This window comes from Dermacentor albipictus, chromosome 7, assembly GCF_038994185.2.
Source record: "Dermacentor albipictus isolate Rhodes 1998 colony chromosome 7, USDA_Dalb.pri_finalv2, whole genome shotgun sequence".
NCBI lineage: Eukaryota > Metazoa > Arthropoda > Arachnida > Ixodida > Ixodidae > Dermacentor > Dermacentor albipictus.
The window spans coordinates 43,537,754-43,556,022 of NC_091827.1; the positions used below are offsets into that span (position 1 = coordinate 43,537,754).

The 18,269-nt window shown below is 45.4% G+C and overlaps 1 protein-coding gene across 1 annotated transcript in view; it reads right to left on the reverse strand.

Moving 5' to 3' along the window:
- The window catches only part of LOC135915258 (papilin-like), a 348,089-nt gene that overhangs the window by 296,893 nt on the left and 32,927 nt on the right, over nucleotides 1-18,269 (reverse strand). The window contains exons 12-20 of the mRNA XM_070521938.1: nucleotides 16,475-16,682; nucleotides 11,897-12,082; nucleotides 10,685-10,873; nucleotides 8,594-8,776; nucleotides 7,415-7,556; nucleotides 6,296-6,476; nucleotides 3,913-4,896; nucleotides 2,105-2,275; nucleotides 673-1,050 (exon numbers count right to left, since the gene is read on the reverse strand). Coding sequence (XP_070378039.1) covers nucleotides 673-1,050; nucleotides 2,105-2,275; nucleotides 3,913-4,896; nucleotides 6,296-6,476; nucleotides 7,415-7,556; nucleotides 8,594-8,776; nucleotides 10,685-10,873; nucleotides 11,897-12,082; nucleotides 16,475-16,682 — 2,622 coding nt within the window. The remainder of the gene's footprint in view (nucleotides 1-672; nucleotides 1,051-2,104; nucleotides 2,276-3,912; nucleotides 4,897-6,295; nucleotides 6,477-7,414; nucleotides 7,557-8,593; nucleotides 8,777-10,684; nucleotides 10,874-11,896; nucleotides 12,083-16,474; nucleotides 16,683-18,269) is intronic.

Below are 18,269 nucleotides of genomic sequence, written 5' to 3' on the forward strand. Positions count from 1 at the left end.
GCTTCGGAATCACAGGATGTTAGTCAACGATGTGTCATCATATCATCGTCGCTGTCATGCCACAGTCATCATCAACAGGCCACAGTATTCATTGTTGTGTTTGGTGTCGTATTGTTAGAGTAGTGTCATCACTGTTGTGCCCCTAACTTCTTTAATTTGTGCCTCCCTCACGAGTCACAATTAATGCGAAACATGACAAACAAACAAACACATTAACAAGATCAGTCCATTGTCTAAATGCCGTTTACAGTGAAAAAGATGAGGTGCATATGTTTCATGAGTCAAGGAATAAGAGTTCATAAAAGCACGGAAAGAAGATAAGAAATAAGGAGATAAGAGAAAAGAAAATGAGAAAGAAGATAAAAATAAATAACGTTAATTTCTGATTGCATGTCATGTCACGCAAACGTGAAAGCATCCCCAAAAGTGATCGACCACGAATACGACCCCACATCTCTCCTCCAAAATGCTGTATGACCAGTAAACACAACACATGCTTCCTGCTTTTCATACCATTAAACTTTTTACTCTGACAGACTCTTGCCTTAAGAGATAATGCTTTGGGTGCCATTAATACAAGCTGCTTTCTTTTTTTCTTTTATTACTTAAAAGTGTGCACCAGCCGATACAGTTAGCATTTTCTTGAGACTAAGGCATTCATTTTGATCGCACCTGGGGCCACTAGCAGTGGCGATCCCATCAGGGCAGCAGCCGTGTGGTGTCGTATGGCAGCTGCAGCCTGCCCGGTCCGGTCCCTGGGCTTCTGTCTTGTTGTCAAGACAGCAGCCAAACTCGGTGTGGAAGCAACAGCCCTCGCCATCTGGGCCGAGGACAAAGGACGTGTTGTCTGCGCAGCATCCATAGAGCGACTCGCTGCAGTTGTCGCACCCCTCGAAGCCAATGCCCGAAGCTGGAGCCAGTCCGTCAGGACAGCAGCCGAACTGGGTGCTCTCGCATGCCACGGTGCAGCCGGCGAAGTTCTCGCCCTCCGCGGCTTGCACTCCGTCGGGGCAGCAGCCAAATGTGGTGTTTGTGCAGTTTGTCTCGTACCTGCGAGCAAAAAAATGATGAAAGAAGTTTTTCAGCATCCGTTTCGTGATGAGGTGCTATCTGTCACTCGCTGACAGAAATTTGCATGTGTCAACCAGCGTTGTGCAGATGCGTCTCTCTCACGCGTCCCCTGATATGTTGTTTCCCCAAATAGCTCCCATCTCCTGCAATGTGGTTTCGCCATATGACTTGGTGCCCATGGCAGTCGATGTGGTTGAAGCGCAATGTGAGAGATGGCGCTAGTGTGGCTCTGCTAACGCCAACTAACAGCGGGGTTACTTGGGCGCGAAAAGAAGGCTCTTCCTCTTTGGCTCGGAATTGGCAAGCGGCCAGAGGTTGTGCGCGTGCGCCAATCTATGCTTCTGCGAGACCATCTCGTGAGGCCTACCCCGGAATGGACGAACACGATCGTTCGAACGTGCCACCGTTCGCGTGACCGTACACGCGAACGACCAGACGTTGGTGTCCAGCATGGGGCGAACATATTCGCTCGTTATCCGGTCGCGGTAAGTCGGACCTCCGCGATTTGTCGCGCGTCCAGCGCCATGTTTTATGGATAGCAACTCAGCTAGCAGGCATTAGTCTATGAAAGGAGCAATAAATGCCCTTGTGAGTGTTTGCACTACTGTGTTGTCGTTCCTTTGTCCCAAGAGCACGGGTGAGAGCCCTACAGCATATACTATTAATTCAGCTTCAAATATATTTTAGACGTGCATGTGCCTTCATTTCCCTCCTCCCTGCCACGTGCCAGTGAACATTGCTATGAACAGGTTCTTCATGAGTATCCACCGTGCAATACGAGGGTCATTGAGAAACTTCTGCATCATGTATAAGCAACGGCTGGCTGAAAGCTGTTCAGATTTGTTGACCATGCTTGTCACAATTCTGGACACAGGGTTATTTACTTATTTTCTTTGTGGGCACAAGTTTACTTAATAAAGTGTTCCCGTTCAAATTTATTTAATTTCTCTGTCTTCACATTCCTACACTGAGTGTCAATATGACAACCACATGCTACAGCAGGCCACGAGAACAGTGAATTGGACCCTCGTACCCTTCACAGCCTTCAAAGTTGGGTCCCAGTGCTGCAGTGATGTCATCGGGGCAGCATCCAAAGGTCGTGTTGGTGCAGATGACACAGCCCTCAAGGTCAGGACCTTCAGCCGGCGACTTCTTGTCCGGACAGCAACCGAAAGCATGGTGCTCACAGGTGCATCCCTCGAAGCTGGGCGGAGGGCGTGACATCAAATTCCGTTAGAACGAAGCCTTCAGACATTCCATCGAAAGCAAGACTGCATACGAACCGTTTAAAATGACACGTATTTGCTTATGCTATGCTCATGCAAATTTACCTGCACTCATAGCAACACATTCCTGTGTTTCTTTGCTGGGCAGTTGAGGGAAGTGATATGAGGCATGTGCTGTCAATGACACATACATTTTCTTTAAAGGGACACTAAAGCGAAACAATAAATCAGTTGAGACTAATAAAGCATTGTTCGAGAACCCTGCAGGCAGTCATTTCAAAATATTAGTTTGATTATTAGATGAGAAAATGAAGGTCGAAGTATCAGTATTCAGTATCAGTATCGGCGTCGAAATCGCGACGCCGGTACGTCAGTGTGACGTCAGGGATTCCAAAGTATGTTTTCGAATTTGGGCCGCATTGACTGAGTAAAGATTCTCGAAACTTGCCATTTGATTCCTTTAGAACACAATGTCGTCAATCTGTACCGCCATATAATTAAGTAGGTGCTAGAAGATGCCATCAAAGTCCATGACGACACGCGACCAGGTGCGGGAACTTCAAGGAGGCGTCGCCACCCGTCTTTCGTTCTTGCGCTTTTTCTTGTTTACCAAGCGTCTTAGCATGGTAAGAGTGGTGTTCTTGGTGTCATAGAAAGGTACTTTACTGATGCAGAAGAAATAATTTTTCTCTTTAGTGCCCTTTAAGTAAACTAATGTATCTGCAGGATTCCCCATTGCGCAATGGCAAGGTCTATATACTAAAAGGCACTATAAACATGCCTTCGTCTTCATGAAAATGCAATTAGTAAAGAACAATTATTTGAATTTGTTAATTGTGTCTACATACAATGGCTACATACATAGCACTGGTACAGTGCTCAGCGATCGAAACGTAATACTGGAAGCGCATGGCTGTTGGTACTTTTTGTGCCATCAACGGGCCCTGGGGACACTGAGATAATGCATTTTTCTATCACTTGAAAGTTTGAAAGCCTTTGCCACGCATTGTGACTCCATTCAGCCCTCCAGCCATCAACCAGCACTCACCGGTTGCTTAATAAGCACCGGCCACTATACGGTCTAAGTATCACATTTCAGTCACTGAGCGCCATACATTTGCCCCAATTAGCAAAAAAGATTAACAACAAGCAAAGTAATCAGTCTTGATAGCCAACTTTCCATTAAAATCTAAGAGATAGCTGCAGCTCCATTCGATGCTTAAACCGACTACTGAGTGCTTCTAACATCCTCCTCGGACCAACAGACCTCATAGCTAAACAAAAGATAACTAGTGCATAAGTATTGAACGAGTGGTTGTTTTAGCAGCTGCTGCCTAAGCAACAAGCTCAAATTAACCTCTGCTTTAGTCTCAGGAACAAACTCGGACCTTATGGTACACCATAGCACAGAGAGACACTCACAATGTCAGAACAAGAGACAGCCCATAAGCGTTACGGCACGGACAGAACATCAGACGGCACGGACACTATTGTTGTGTCTTTCTCTGCACTATGATTTATTATAATGCTAAAGGAGCAAGCCCAAAAATTCACAATTATGATGCCCAGGCCACAGCAAAGAGATTGTCGAGCTCACAAGTAGTGGCATACGTACTCGGGACCCAATGCAACAGTAACATTGTCAGGACAACATCCATGTACTGTCATGTTGCAGATGCACCCATCAGCTGTCGCTGCGGTGACATTGTCACGGCAACAGCCAAACTCGGTCACCACACAGCAACCTTCGCCGTTGGGTCCCAGAGCAAAGGTCACATTGTCCTCGCAGCACCCGTACAGCGACTCCGTGCAGTTCTCGCACCCTTCAAAGTCAGGTCCCTCAGCTGGCGAGATTTTGTCTTGGCAGCAGCCATACTTGGTGGCCTCACAGCCTTCTGCACAGCCTTCAAAGGCCTCACCCGTCGCAGCGCTCATGCCATCGGGGCAGCAACCAAAGGTGGTGTTGCTGCAGTCGCTGCACCCTTCGAATCCTGCACCACTTGCCGGTGTCTTGCCATCCGGGCAGCAGCCAAACAACGTGTTCTCACAGTCAGTTGGTTCAGTGCCGCTCCCTTCGAATTCGTCCTCACAACCAAGCCCGTCCGGACCTGCGGCCGCAGTCATGCCATCTGCACAGCAGCCGTGAGTTGACAGAGAGCAATTGGCAACCGGCGTAACCTGAAAGTAGGGCGGGCAGCCCTCATTGTTCGGTCCCTGGGCCACAGACCAGCCGTCCGGACAGCATCCGTGCGTCGTTCCATGGCAGGGTTCCTCCGTGCCCGACCCCTCGATGCAGTTAAGTCCACTAGGACCATCTGCTGCGGTCATGTTGTCGGGACAGCAGCCAAACTGAGAGTCGGCGCACGGGATGAACGTGGCTTTCAAGACTTCGATGCAGTTGGTTTTATTCGCATCTTCAGCAGCCGTGATGCCATCTGGACAGCAGCCCCACTCAGCCGTGCTGCAGTTGGCAAAAAGGGCTGCGTCAGTTGTGGCCAAGAGGCAGCCCTCATTGTTGGGGCCCTCAGCTGGTGTCTCGCCATCGGGGCAGCAGCCGAACTCCGTGCCATTGCAGAGTGACAGCTGTTGACAGCCCTTCCTGGAAGTGGAAATAAGCAGACCATAGGTTGTTAATTAAGGAGTACATCATAAGATTGAACGCACTGCTAACATGAATGTATAAACCCATACAAACGAAATGAACTACAATTTGCTCTTCGCACGCATGACTGGGGCACAGGCATCAAGTGTTGGGACTAGGCCATATTGTTTCAAACGTAGGAGACATCTATTGAGGCCTGAAAGCAAGCACAAACAACAAAATGACCATCACACAGTCACCATTCTCTTCCCTTCCCATCACTTTCTCTTCTCTTTTTATGCACAGCCTTTTCACGCATGGACACAACAACTTGTTGATAAAATGGTTATGTTGCTTTGCCAAACTGCAGTAGATCTCAAGCGTTCACTTGTAACAGGCCTCCTGGTTTACTTTCCTTTTTTTTCTTCAGCACTTCAATTTACAATGCATGCAGAGAGTATCATCACTACAATATAGTAACATAAGTGAGAGTACCCTGCCCCTTTAAATTTCAGACTGCATGGATCATTTACTATAAGCTCCGTTATTTCATGGCTTATAACAGGTTCTCGTGCAACAGATGTTATATGGTGCAAGCCCATAGATACGTTCCTCACTGTTGGGTTTTCTTGGCTGCTACACTGCGTTCTCGCAGTTCCAATCTAAATCCCATTGATTCCCATGTATTATAATCCCATTTGGTGCGTTGCCATTCTGCAATTCTTCCACATTTTACAATGTTGTTGAAGCCGGCAGTCACGAAAATTTAGTAGTGCAGGGGAAAGTTTGCTCTCGCACATTGCAACAAGCGACCAAATCATCGCAACCAGCAATCGAAGCTTGCAATAAGCGAGTGAAGCTGCACAAGCCGGGCACTGCACAAGGATAGAGAGAAAATGTGCACACAGCCATTGCCGGAGCACCCAAAAAAGTGTGCATAGGTTAAAACCTATTGGAGACCATGTACACTAGGCCAAATCCTTCATGCACAGGGTTACATTTATTTGGGGGCCTGTAATTGAGTTGCATAATAACCAGTTCTCTTCAATCAGTTTCACCACAATAGAGCCGTGTTATGCAGTGAACCATATACAAAATATTGCAGTGAAGCTTATCATGAATGGAAATGGGTCAGTGTAGCGAAACATCACACGTGTCCCTTACTTTACACACATGCACTAGCCCTGCCCCAGTCACAGTATAGGAGTCGAGACATATAATAGTTGTACGGGCTGCCATTGAGAGCCGTTCCTGACACTGCTGTGGCGATTTGTGCCTTCCTGACTGTTAAGTTTTACCGGCTGCTATGTTACTTTTCCACAGTCTCTTCAAAAATGTATGAAGAGGGTTTTACAGTGAGAAGCGTGAGCGAAAGTGACAGATGTAATAAAAGCCCCGAACAAAGAGATAAGCTCACCTAAATGGCCCAAATGCTGGGGTCACACCGTCCAAGCAGCAACCAAACTCGGTAGCCTTGCAGCCACCTTCGACAGGAGTAACCTTCGGGCATCCCGCGAAGCTGGGACCAGCAGGCGTCATGCCATCAGGACAGCAGCCATGCTTAGAATCCTTGCAGCCTCCCAGGAGGATCACTTCATCTGGAATGAGTTACATCCAGCATTAGTATCACAAGGTCTTGAGCATAATGAAAATGGTTCTACGAAGGACGATCTTGAGCATAAAGCTACTACACTGATGCAGGGCTGTGGGAGTATAAAAACCATTTCCGTCAACTTTAATTTGTTATTATTCAAAATATCTTGCATAATTAATTATTTCTCAGCACACCACCCTGGTGATAACCTCCTCTGCACTTTATAATCACACATTTACAAGATCAACTGCTGCCATACCGGCTCTTTTTTATACCTCGATTGCAAATAAAATGGTTCATGCTTTTGTTCACATTCTTCTTTTCTTGTACAAGTCGTAATTTTTCCTTTACTGCGCTTGCGCACATGCTCCTGTATTTATTTAAGCTCACACTCTCCGTATAAATTTCAGTTGTAGGCGTAGCGATCATGCATGTCTTTTTCCTCTACTTGTGCTATATATTTGTGTGCTGTAGTTAAATGCGACACTTAAGCAGGAAAAACTGGTGCAGTGAAGAGAACATAAGGAAGGGACAGACAGCACCGTTGTCTGTCACTTCCTTATGTCCTGTTCGTTAAGCTGTGTTTTTGTGCTGAAATCATGAGCCAACCAGCCCAAACCCATTCATTTCCACAGTTAAATATGGTAAACATATACAAACACACCGAATTTCTGTTTTGCTGAAATACAAAGGCTTATTGGCCAGCATGCCTGCTCCAAAGTTTGTGTACTATTACGTGACACATATAATGCAACAGCTAGGTTCCAGAATTACAGATGAATACTTGTCTTGTCCTTCTGGCTTTCGTTTTTTTTTATGCTGGATATGTTCAGACTCACAAATGGTGCTTCTAATTAAATGGTGCTCGTTGCAAGCCAAGAAATCCCCATGTTAACTATTCATCTTTGCAGAACCATACATCATGCTGAAGACGGGTCATACCTTCGTCGCAAGCATTCATGTTGCATGACTCAGTGTCAAAGGGCTTCTTGCTGACATCGCAATTCTTAGGTGCAGCTGGTTTCCCATTGACGTGGCAAATGATAGTTCTTGTGCGCTGACCACCACCGCAGGGCGTTGAACACTGCAAGAGACAAATAATTTGCCACAAGACAGACTTCACTCACACGCCATAATCAAACCCAAGACATTGTTTGGTGGTCTTTCAGAATGGCTTCCAGCTACGCAACAAGTATAGGGCATTTGAAAAGCAAATAACTTTTGCATCAAATTGAATCAGCATATTTTATCTTTGTGGTTGATTTTCTCATTTGACTTCCCTAGCATAATTTCCTGAATCAGAGAAAATAGCTTAAACTTGCAACATCACATAATGACATCCCCTCTGTCATGATCAAGATGCAATACAGTAGAACCTCGTTCAAATGTTATTGGAAAAAAAATAATATGAGGGAAAACGCACTAACCAGAAAAGCGTACAGTTCAAAGTCACTAAAAAATCTGACAGACTCAACTGCAGTTTAAATCCATGTAATGCGAAGTGTTGCATGAATCACTGCAGCACGAGACACCAGCGCGTGTTGAGCTGGTCAGGCCTGAGCTGCATTAGAGATGCACATTGTCGTTCTTGCAACTTTGGCAAGTTCACATTTGTGCTCCTCGAATTTTGCCTGGGTCAGCAGCTTCTTCAAGCGGCGCATTTTGGCAGGAAGTTTCGACGTGTCCACTGAAGTGAGCAGACTTTTCTGTTACGTTTCCAGCTTCATCTGCATTTGTTAGAGGAGTTTAATTTGAGCTACAAGGTGTGGATTTGAGTCCGAATCATGCCTGAATTTCGACTAAGGAGTGATCACACACTGTGCTCTCTCATGCCTATGAGAATGTGGTGTTCTGATGAGGCTATCTTCATGTTCAGATTTCAATTTATGCTGATGCTACAAATATGCCACATTTCAAAATAACAAATTAAGATTTATGCTGTAAGTAGCGTACCATCCATGCCTGTCCCTCCATCCAGGTCTGCATTGCACAAGCACTGTGGTTTTAGCACCACAAAAGGCATTTTTATTCTCACTGTGCTAAAAGAAATTGCCGTAATGTGATCTCACTTTTTGTGAAACGCCGACAAACAGATCGAGAGGGGCCTTGCAGGATGCATACCTGATTCCAGGGAGCAGCGACCCAAGTGCCATTACAGACTGCCTCCACCGTACACTCCCGAGTTGAGTTAAGTTGTTCTGCAGGGTTGCAATTGTCATCCGTCACATTGACGATGTTCCCATCGATGAAGCTGCCACAGAACACCTTGCGGGTCTGCATGCCATTCCCGCACTCCGTGGAACACTGTGGAGTAAAAGGAGCATTCTAAACTAGTCAAACTTGGGCAAAGCTTTAGCAGCATTCAGTGGAAGTAGCATCAGACCAGGAAGGTAGAAAGTTGGGCTAGTTGGAATACATGCACGCTTAAACCAGCATGGGTGATGACGGAAATAGGATAAGGGATATGGGATATAAAAAGGATATGGGACAAGCACTGTCTAACAAGTTGAGTTTATCAAGAGCAACACACAAAGGAATGCACCATCCACATGCGCATCGATATCATGGAACAAATCAGCAAGCAGCAACATCTCACAAACTAAAAAGGAGATAGAGGGATGAGATAGTACACAATTATCCTGCTGCCTTTGTATACAGAAAGGTTCTACAAGGCCAAGGAGTGTGCAAGAACAGCCATTCAAGTTGGGCAAATTTAAGTGCGAAATAAATGTGCGACATGTTCACTTGCTTGTTATCTGCAACTAACTCTTAAATTCTACAACACTCCTGTGCTTGACATTCGACTGATTAAAAAGAGAAAATGCACGGCAGCATGCCCCGACTGCTGAGAATGCTAGCTGCACTTTAATGACACTCAGCTGAGATTCTTGAGTGAAAATTTTGCGACAATGTGCCTGCACATGTCAGCTTAAGGGCACTAATTAGGTGAAGGTGTGTTTCTTGGGCAACTGCTCATCGTAGAAAATGCTGACGAGTATCAGTGAAGCACAGCGCCTTCATCAGTTGAGGCGCAGCATCATACTCCACTCGAGAGTCAAGGAAGAGCTTCAAGTCGTTACCTGCTCATGAATAAGAAGGCATGTTGTCTCCTGGCACAAAATAAAAAACACCTGCAATGTTTCTAGAGGGGAATCTAACTGCTTAGATTGGCCCAACGTTTCCCTTTATCATACCTTTAAAAGCACAGCAAGCAATTTTTCACATTTTTCGCGACTTCATGCTGCATTCAGGTGGGTGCCAATTACTCCTTTTTTAGTCCGCATGAATGACTGCAGCACACACACACAAAAATGGCAGTGGCTTAGCTCGGCTATGCCAGGATATACGTAGTGAAAGCTAAGACATAGCATGGTTAGCCTTGGTTAATCTTGATTGCAAGTCCAGGTTAGTCTGGTTGTCCAGCTATGTTGTGGCGTTTAGCCAGTCGTTCGGCACACTGTTCATCTGTTTCCAGGGCGATTCGTTTCCTCTTCATCTCATTATGATGCCGATTCCAGGCCTCCTCCTGCTTATCAGAATTGTTGCCGTCTATACTGCCGCCTCAACTGTGGTTGCAGCGCACGCGAGCTCTCCTTTTCAATCCTCCGACATGTTATCACGCATGCGACGCAGCTGGCAAAATAAGTGGAGGTAAACGCAACGACGAGGATTGCGGCGTGACGTCATACCAAACGGCGGCGGAGGAAAGACGCGGCACGGCGCAGCGGCGGAACACTTGTGGCTCGGTGCTACTAGTAGCACATGTGCAGTAGTGACTAGGGAGCGAGAGAGAGAGAAATATCCGTGGCGAGGCGCGCATTGTGACGTCATGTGCCTCCTCAGAGCACCGCCATGGTGAAATCACAAGTTCGCAGCCAGTAAAGCTTTCGCTTTAAAACTAGTTGTGTTAAACTGGTATGAAAGCAGTTGTGTGTACGTGCCTCTCAGGAACCCCTCAGTCTCTTTGTGGCAGACTTTCTCGCCTGGAGGAGCCCCCGCAATTGGTCAGAAGATAAATTAAATTGAGTCAAATTTGCAGTAAAATCCAGTGAGGAGAGTCTGAGACGACAAATATTTATTGCTACTCTTCTGGTCGGCACTGCCGTGTTCTTGTTGTCCCTGTCTCGCCACCAGGGAGACACCACTCTTACACACAAATCTACAAGCACAGTTGGCCAAACCACAATGCGAACAGTGTGCGGCATGACTCACGGGGCTCCACTGGGAGTAGTACCACATGTACTGGCACTGCTCGTCCAGGGCACTGTCGTCCTCATCACATGGTTTGGTCGTGTTTGGCCGCTTCTCGTCATCGCAGTACTCGTCAGGGAACATTACCCCCTCCTCGTTGGTGCAGAGCACCTGCCGGGTCTCGATGCGCGACGAACATGGAAGTTCACACTGCGATTGAAAGGCACCATTGTTCAACATTCAGGAACAAAATACTCCTGCAGTTTTTTGTTTTTTTAAATAGTTGTGACCAGCGAGTTCTCGCATTTTTACACTCAGTATGTGGGCTATACTTTCGATACCAACATCAACCGCAGGCTCTAGAGAAAATAATCTTGCTTTCAGATGGGAATTAAACCTGGATTCCTTGCGTGAGAAATTAACATTATACTGCAAAGCTACATGCTTATGCTGAAAACCTACACATCATGCCACATTTGATCTGCTTTCTCTCATTTAGAAATATCAGCGACCTGTCTCAAGACATGATTACATTTCTTGGTAAGGCATAGCCTCTGGCAGAGCAGAACATGTGGCACGCATGCAGAAATCCAGAGATCTACATTTTTTTCTGGAGATCTGCTGCCTGTGCACTAGTGCGAGCTTTAAGAAAGGAAACACACATGTGCATGTATGGCAGTCAGCCTTGTACAGTACCAATAACAATGTGCTGTCCATGAACTTAAAAGCAGGGCAGTTTTTTTCTTTTGGCACCTCCAAGATGCCAACGTTTCTCCAGATCAGTTCCTTCCATTAAATTTCCTCAGAACAGGCAGCATTGTTGGCTGATGCCCAATTCACTGTACGATGCCAAGCACAAGCCTATTGGATGGCAATCAATGCCACCATGTGCTCATAGCATGCCACGATCTTCTAAATGTGAGATTTTGATGTGAACAATTAATTTGCACTTCTAGGCTGGAACACAGAACATAGGCTGACACTGACGTGTAACAGCACACAATCTTGCTAGTAACTGCTGCTAACATCTTATGTATATCTGTAGGATTTCTTTACTTTTACTTCCACGTCATCTTCTTACTAGATAATGGTCACATTTCAGTGTTTGCCTCCTAAATTTTATCACCCAATAGATTCCTAACATGGGTGATTAAATCAAATCAAATTAATTCAAACCAAAATCTAATCAACGAATGCATGACAATTGAGTGAATAGAAAATGCAAATACTCACCCCAGACCACGGTGAAGTGACCCATTCTGTGCCATCACAGGGTCGCAGCTCACAGGTTTGGTTGGAGGGCGGCTTTGCTGACTCGTCACAACCGGAATCATCCAGGACCTCCACAGCCTCACCACCGAGAGGGTTGATGCACACAACTTCTCGGATCTGAGTGCCTTCTCCACACAGACGATCACACTGCAGATAATCATCACTCAAAGTCAAAGAGGATGTGAGGATTGAAAAGTTGTACATTTCAATAAAAAATTTGTTTGTTCATTATTTATCACCAACTTTTTGACATACTACTTTTAAGTGTGTAAGCATAGAAGCATGGCAGTGATATAAATACAGTGAAAAAGAAACTGCCCATACTATGTGTGTGGTATAGCAAAGGACCACTGACAACATAAACAGGAAGAAGAAAAAATAAGTTTTGGTTGCTCAGGCTTTTTCTGAGCAATCGTGACGTATGTTCAGTCAATACATGTCATTTGTGCACGTTTAACATCCATGAACCGTTTGTAGTACAGTTAAGGCGTGTTATAACGAAGTCGGTAAAACCGGCAATTTGCTTCATTATAAATTAATTTCGTTGTAATAAAATTCTACCTTTTTTGCAAATAAGTACAGACTCTGATCAATTTTTCTTACACAGAAAGGGGCCGCAGAATTTTCCAAATTATCGGGCAGCAATAACAAGCTATTCAAATAAGAAAACAAATATTTTCATAAATTTAGAAGTCAGCGACGAATGATACGGTTTCATGCCACGTATGTCGACGAGATCTTAACATCGGTGGTACGAATTAAGCGAAGCCAGCCACACTTTTGCGTGCACTCCGCCCCCGCAACTGATAGAGTCACCCACACTGGCACGACACTATCAGGAAATGCGCCGGCAGCGGCGAGCAAACGCTTAGTCTGCCTCTCACTCCAAAAGGTCAGCAAAACATTAGATTACGCAACCTCCAATATTAAACATGCGGGAAGACAGCTTACATGGTGCCACACCGTCTCGGCACGCCCACTCTGTGACCACGCAGAAGCGGCTGCGTATGCGCTCAGCCACACTTACAGCCATGCGCAGGCACGGCCGAGACGCGCACCAACTTACCCCTCACTTCGCCCACTCGCGCGTGTTTGATCACGTTACTGCGAACTCGCTGCCGTCCCTCTCCTTCCATTTTCTTACCCATGCAGTCACCATCTTTATTGCCTCACCCTCGCACACTTTCACTCGCACCTAAAGTACACAGGCACGGCGCACGAAGAGATCTTATGGCACTTGGACTTTATACAGAACATGATGCGGCTCCACTTCAGCGGTCGCTCTTGTCACATGGTAGGTGATTTGAGAGGTGCGTTTGCAAACAGCCGCTTGTAATTAAATCATTTGACCACCTGCGTCAGCGGAAGTTTCCATTTATTAGAGAATTTTAGCTTGTACGCTATTCCGCTAAACGTGAGCGGTGAAGCCGCCTGGTGTTGTAGAGCTCAACCAGACAAACGCATAGCTAAAACTGCAGTAACTCACCATATCCTGCTTCGCCACCCGTGCAAATTTTTGGCAGCGGCGTAATTGTGAACACGATTACGCCACTGTCAAAAATTTACGCCAGCAGCTAAGCAGAATATAGTAATTAGCTCTGTGTTTGTGTGGTTGAGCTTTGCGCCACCAGCTGGCGCCACCAATCTGGCCGCTCAGGTTGGCGCCCCCGCTATACCAGAAAACCGCCCGCGCTTGCCCGAATACCGGACACGCTAAACGTCTCTATTGTCTTGGCATTCCTCTGCGGCAGCAGTGAAATTTCGTTATATTGAAGTCACATACAAACACATTTCGTTATATTGAGGTTCTAAATACATGGTGTTCTATGAAAGAGAAATTATGAAAACCTAAATACTTCGTTATATCGAGAATCTCGTTGTATTGAACTTCGTTGTACCGAAGTTTAACTGCCCTAGTGCTATGGCAATATTAAAATTGTGTGCTACTTTCTGCACTTAACTGTGTCAGTGGGAAATGTACTAAAATAACAGTGAAGTACTATGCACTGATTGAATACATTGAATTAATGCATTGCTAGATCTAGAGCTAGAAACTGATGACCCCTAGCGACAGGACTTGGACTACTACTTCGAGCCAGCAATCGGCTTCGGTATGTGCATCTCAACACTACTGATAAACGTATCGAAGTGTGCACGTGCAGATGCCTACATGCTAATGTATTGTTTGTTCCAGCAGAAGGAGTCGTACAGTATGGTTCACAGTTAAAGGGAACACCCTAACCAGTATAGTAGACTTCCGTTAATTCGACTGCGGTTAATTCAATTTTTCGGCTAATTCAATCCCAACCGAACATCCCGGCCCCCTGCTCATGCATTTCTGTGGACATAAACTTTTGTTATTTCACTTCTACTAACTTGACCAATCAGCATGCACGTGCCTGTCACCCATGATGACCCAAAATAGCGACTTCTTTAGTGGCAGCATGCCTCGGTGGAGCACAAGGAACAGTGAACACACATCATCTCTCGTCGAAAATGCCTATTTTCAGCCTGCCCTAGGAAGATCTTCAAGCAATAACAGTAGCTTACAATGTCAAGTTATGGTATTTAGGCAGTTCTAAGGGTCATCTTTCTTTTATTTTTTTTATTTTTGCAGGAAAATTAGGCCGAGCAAATGCCTGTGCGGTTGCAATTAGATACAAAACGAAAACCACGTTCGCGGCGTTTATATGCTTTGCCGCTGAACAGAGCTGTATTGCGGCAAAGATGACCTATAAAACTATGTGGTGAAGCCTAACTTTAGAAAACTGGTTGCCAGTGTGTAACACATATCAGATCAGCGCCAATTTTTCTTGCTAAAATAGCAGGTGCACCTTGGACTTCTACTTTGTTTGGTAGCGTTAATGTCGTTTCTATATTAGTTTTCTGCTTTGGACACATAGAAAGCGGGTGCACGTTTGATTTCGGGGCGGGTGAGAATCAGGCAAATACTGCCTAATGAATCATCAGCGTGTTTTGACGCTCCTTGCGAATGCGATTTAAGTCAACCCGCCGGATAACTTGATAAATATCTTCGATCTCGTCAGCGTCAAATTAACGGAAGTCGACCCTAATAAAGCTGGTACAACTATATCATGCCTTCACTTTTATAGAAATGAAGTGGTTGATATGATCCAACAGACGCTCATTTACAAAAAAAAATAACTCTGTGGTCATTCATGCCATATCTCAGCAATAATAAATACCGGAATACTAACCGCACATTCACATTCCCTTTAAAAGTGGGCCATACTGTACCTCAAGAGGGAGACAAGCATAATAGCAACTACAGCAAAAATCACCTGTCATCATTGCTGCACTTCAAATTGCAAAAATGGTATTGTAATGGCTTATTTTCTTTATGTGATGTGCTTCAATAACATGATTATAACACACACAAAAATATGACAGCAATTCATTATGCAGAATCTAATTCAAACAACAATGATGATAGAGTGTAACAGAATCTACATTGTGAATAAGAGAGACACAGTTTCCTCTGCATGCAACAAGCCATTCAGAAGGTGGCAGAACACCCACGACAAAGTGGGCTCGTCACAAGCCAAGAAGTGATGATTGCTCATGATGAGAAGTTGTCAAGATCCCTTAAGGGACTAAAACTTAAAATACGAAGTCTTTGAGGATGAGGATGATGATGATGATTAAAATAATCTGTAGCTCAGTGTAGTTATGGCAGATTCAACTCGTCATTGCTTTGAATCTGCCATAACTACACCGAGCTACAGATTATTTTAATAATCATCATCATCCTGAGGAGGCGTACTGGGTAGCCTCATCATCCTGAGGGAATGAGGAGGCGCACTGGGTAGCCCGAGGTCTAATCAACCGGGAGATGTGCCCCTCAGACTCGGATCCCATGGATGAGGCACCGACGACATACCACGAAATAACAAACTATTACAAGCAAAAAAGGCAAATCTACCCGCCTCCAAACGCAAGCCTCACGCGAGCGCAAGCCTCGATCCTGCGTCGAATCCAAACTAAATCGTTCCCCAGCCCACATTGGCTAGCCATAATTACCAACGGACAATGGAACCCAATATGTCAAAATTGCACAAATCAAACATTGGCTACCCAAAATCACATTCTTTGGGGGTGCGAGGGCTTACTCCCTCCCAGGTCGCTCCTGCCAGCTCCCTCACAACAGACGTGGGAAGAGCTGCTCAGAACGCTGGACGTAAAAGTACAAAAAGCCCTCGTTGCCTGGGCCGAAAAGGTCGCTCCTCGTGAGGGGCCATCCTAGGACTCGGGCCTGCCAGAACATAGCTGAGCAGAATCTCAATAAAGTTGTTACCACCACCACTCGTCATTGCTGAGCAATCCAGTGAAGCTTTAAAGGTAACTTCACAAAATAATGAAACACTACTGTGAAAATAAGCATGCTTTACGACTACTAAAGTGGTTTTTTTTTTCAATTAAAGCTTCAGTGCCGCTTTACATGACCACTAGAGCGCTCTTACAATGCTCTCAAATGACCAATCGGATGTGCCATTAGTGGTAGCGGTTGGTCAGACTTGCCTCCGTCCAGTTGCCCACTTCCCAGGAGGCACACTCGGCATCAGAGCTGCAATCCTGCAGCCGTTCTGGCTTGGGCCCGGAGGATTTGCAGTCCGAGTCAGCGGTCAGCACGCTGCCAGCCTCGGTGCGACGCTGGCAGAACACCAACCGCAGCTGTGTGCCATTGCCGCACGATTTGGAACAGTCTTCCCACTCCCCAACATACCACCTGCATTGTTGAGGAAAACCAATGAAGAGTTGTTTTAAGTAAAGGTATTAAATCACCCGAGTAGTTGAGATAGCTCTGTGAAGACAACAGACAATGAAGGCGGAAAATGTCTAGAAGAAATTAACTTTCCTTGTTTATTTGCAAACTACAAAAGAAATTAAACACGAACTTAGTGATAAGCTTCACACTCTTAAAAAACGAAAAGGAAAGGGAACGAAAAGGCAACTTGCCACTGGTGAGGGCCAAACCCACAACCTTCGATTCGCATGGCATGTACAATACTCTGCCAATTAAGCTACAACCAGGGCTATTCCCCTGTTCACTTTATTGGGTGTTGTATTTGTATACAAATATTAGTATAGGCCTAGAAATGGGACTGTTAACCAGCGCTTCTTGGAGGGAAGCATCTCACCTCTCGGATTACCTTGATCCTTATCTACTCAGGGTGTACCTTATTTCAAGTGTCAATTCAGTTCATCCAAAATGAACACCCTCCTAAGTGCAGAAGGACTTCTAAGGTGAGTTGTAACTGTCTTCCAAGCATTATTGCTTTGGCACAAAAGCTAACACATACACTACAAAGATCTAAGCATGTGACATACATGTACACACAAGCACCTGTGTGTGTGCTTGTCGTCTTCTCCCTTCCATACGCATGCCCTTTTGCACCGTAACAATAATTGTGTTGCAACATATTCTACATGTCTTGGTGCTCTAAGGTGGTTAATAAACCACAAGGTGTACACATTTATTAATCATGATGCAATGAAACTGCAGCCACTGGCCCAATATGCATGCAGCAGCATGTGAACTTTTTCATAGTATATTAGATTATGGTGATAATCATGCTTGTGCTCAAAGAAATTACAGCAACAGACAGTTGGCTAATGCATGGGTCGTCATTTCACTGAATAAGAAAAGCTTCCACTACACTTTCGTTGGTTTATCAGCGTGCTTATAGACAACCGAAACATCTGATAAAAGTGGATCACACCCACATTCATGGCCGTGCCATGCAAGATGGGAACAGGCTGGCCCCTTAAGCGAGCTATGGTGCTCTTCAAGCTGAATGTTTATACACCGGCCCATATGCCCAATGTAACGCCTTCTACAGACAAACAGGAGGCCACATAGTAGTATCTCATAGATGTCAGTGTTCCACTAAACATGGAATTCATTTTGTTCCCTGCAGATGTGGCGTGGTATATGTGACATCCCTTTCGTCTGCTGGAGGCACCTTGCCGGGCAAATGGGCCGCTGCATAAACATTCGGCTCAGAGAGCCCCACAGCTCGCTCAAGGGGACAGCCTGTTCTGCCCTTGCGCTGCACTGCAGTGAATGTGGGTGTGACTCAGTTTTATCAGATGCCTTACTTGTCTATAAGCATGCTGATAAGCTAACTAGAGAGATAGTGGAAACTTTCCTGATTCAGAGAAATGATGACACATGTGTCAGTCTAACCATCGCTGACTCTGCCCAAGAGTGAAGCTAATCTGAAGAAACAATCTAGTGTACCCCCTGAACCCTATTCTCTGTGCATCTAATAATGAATATTATTACGTGCTGATGTTCTTAGGAATGTTATTA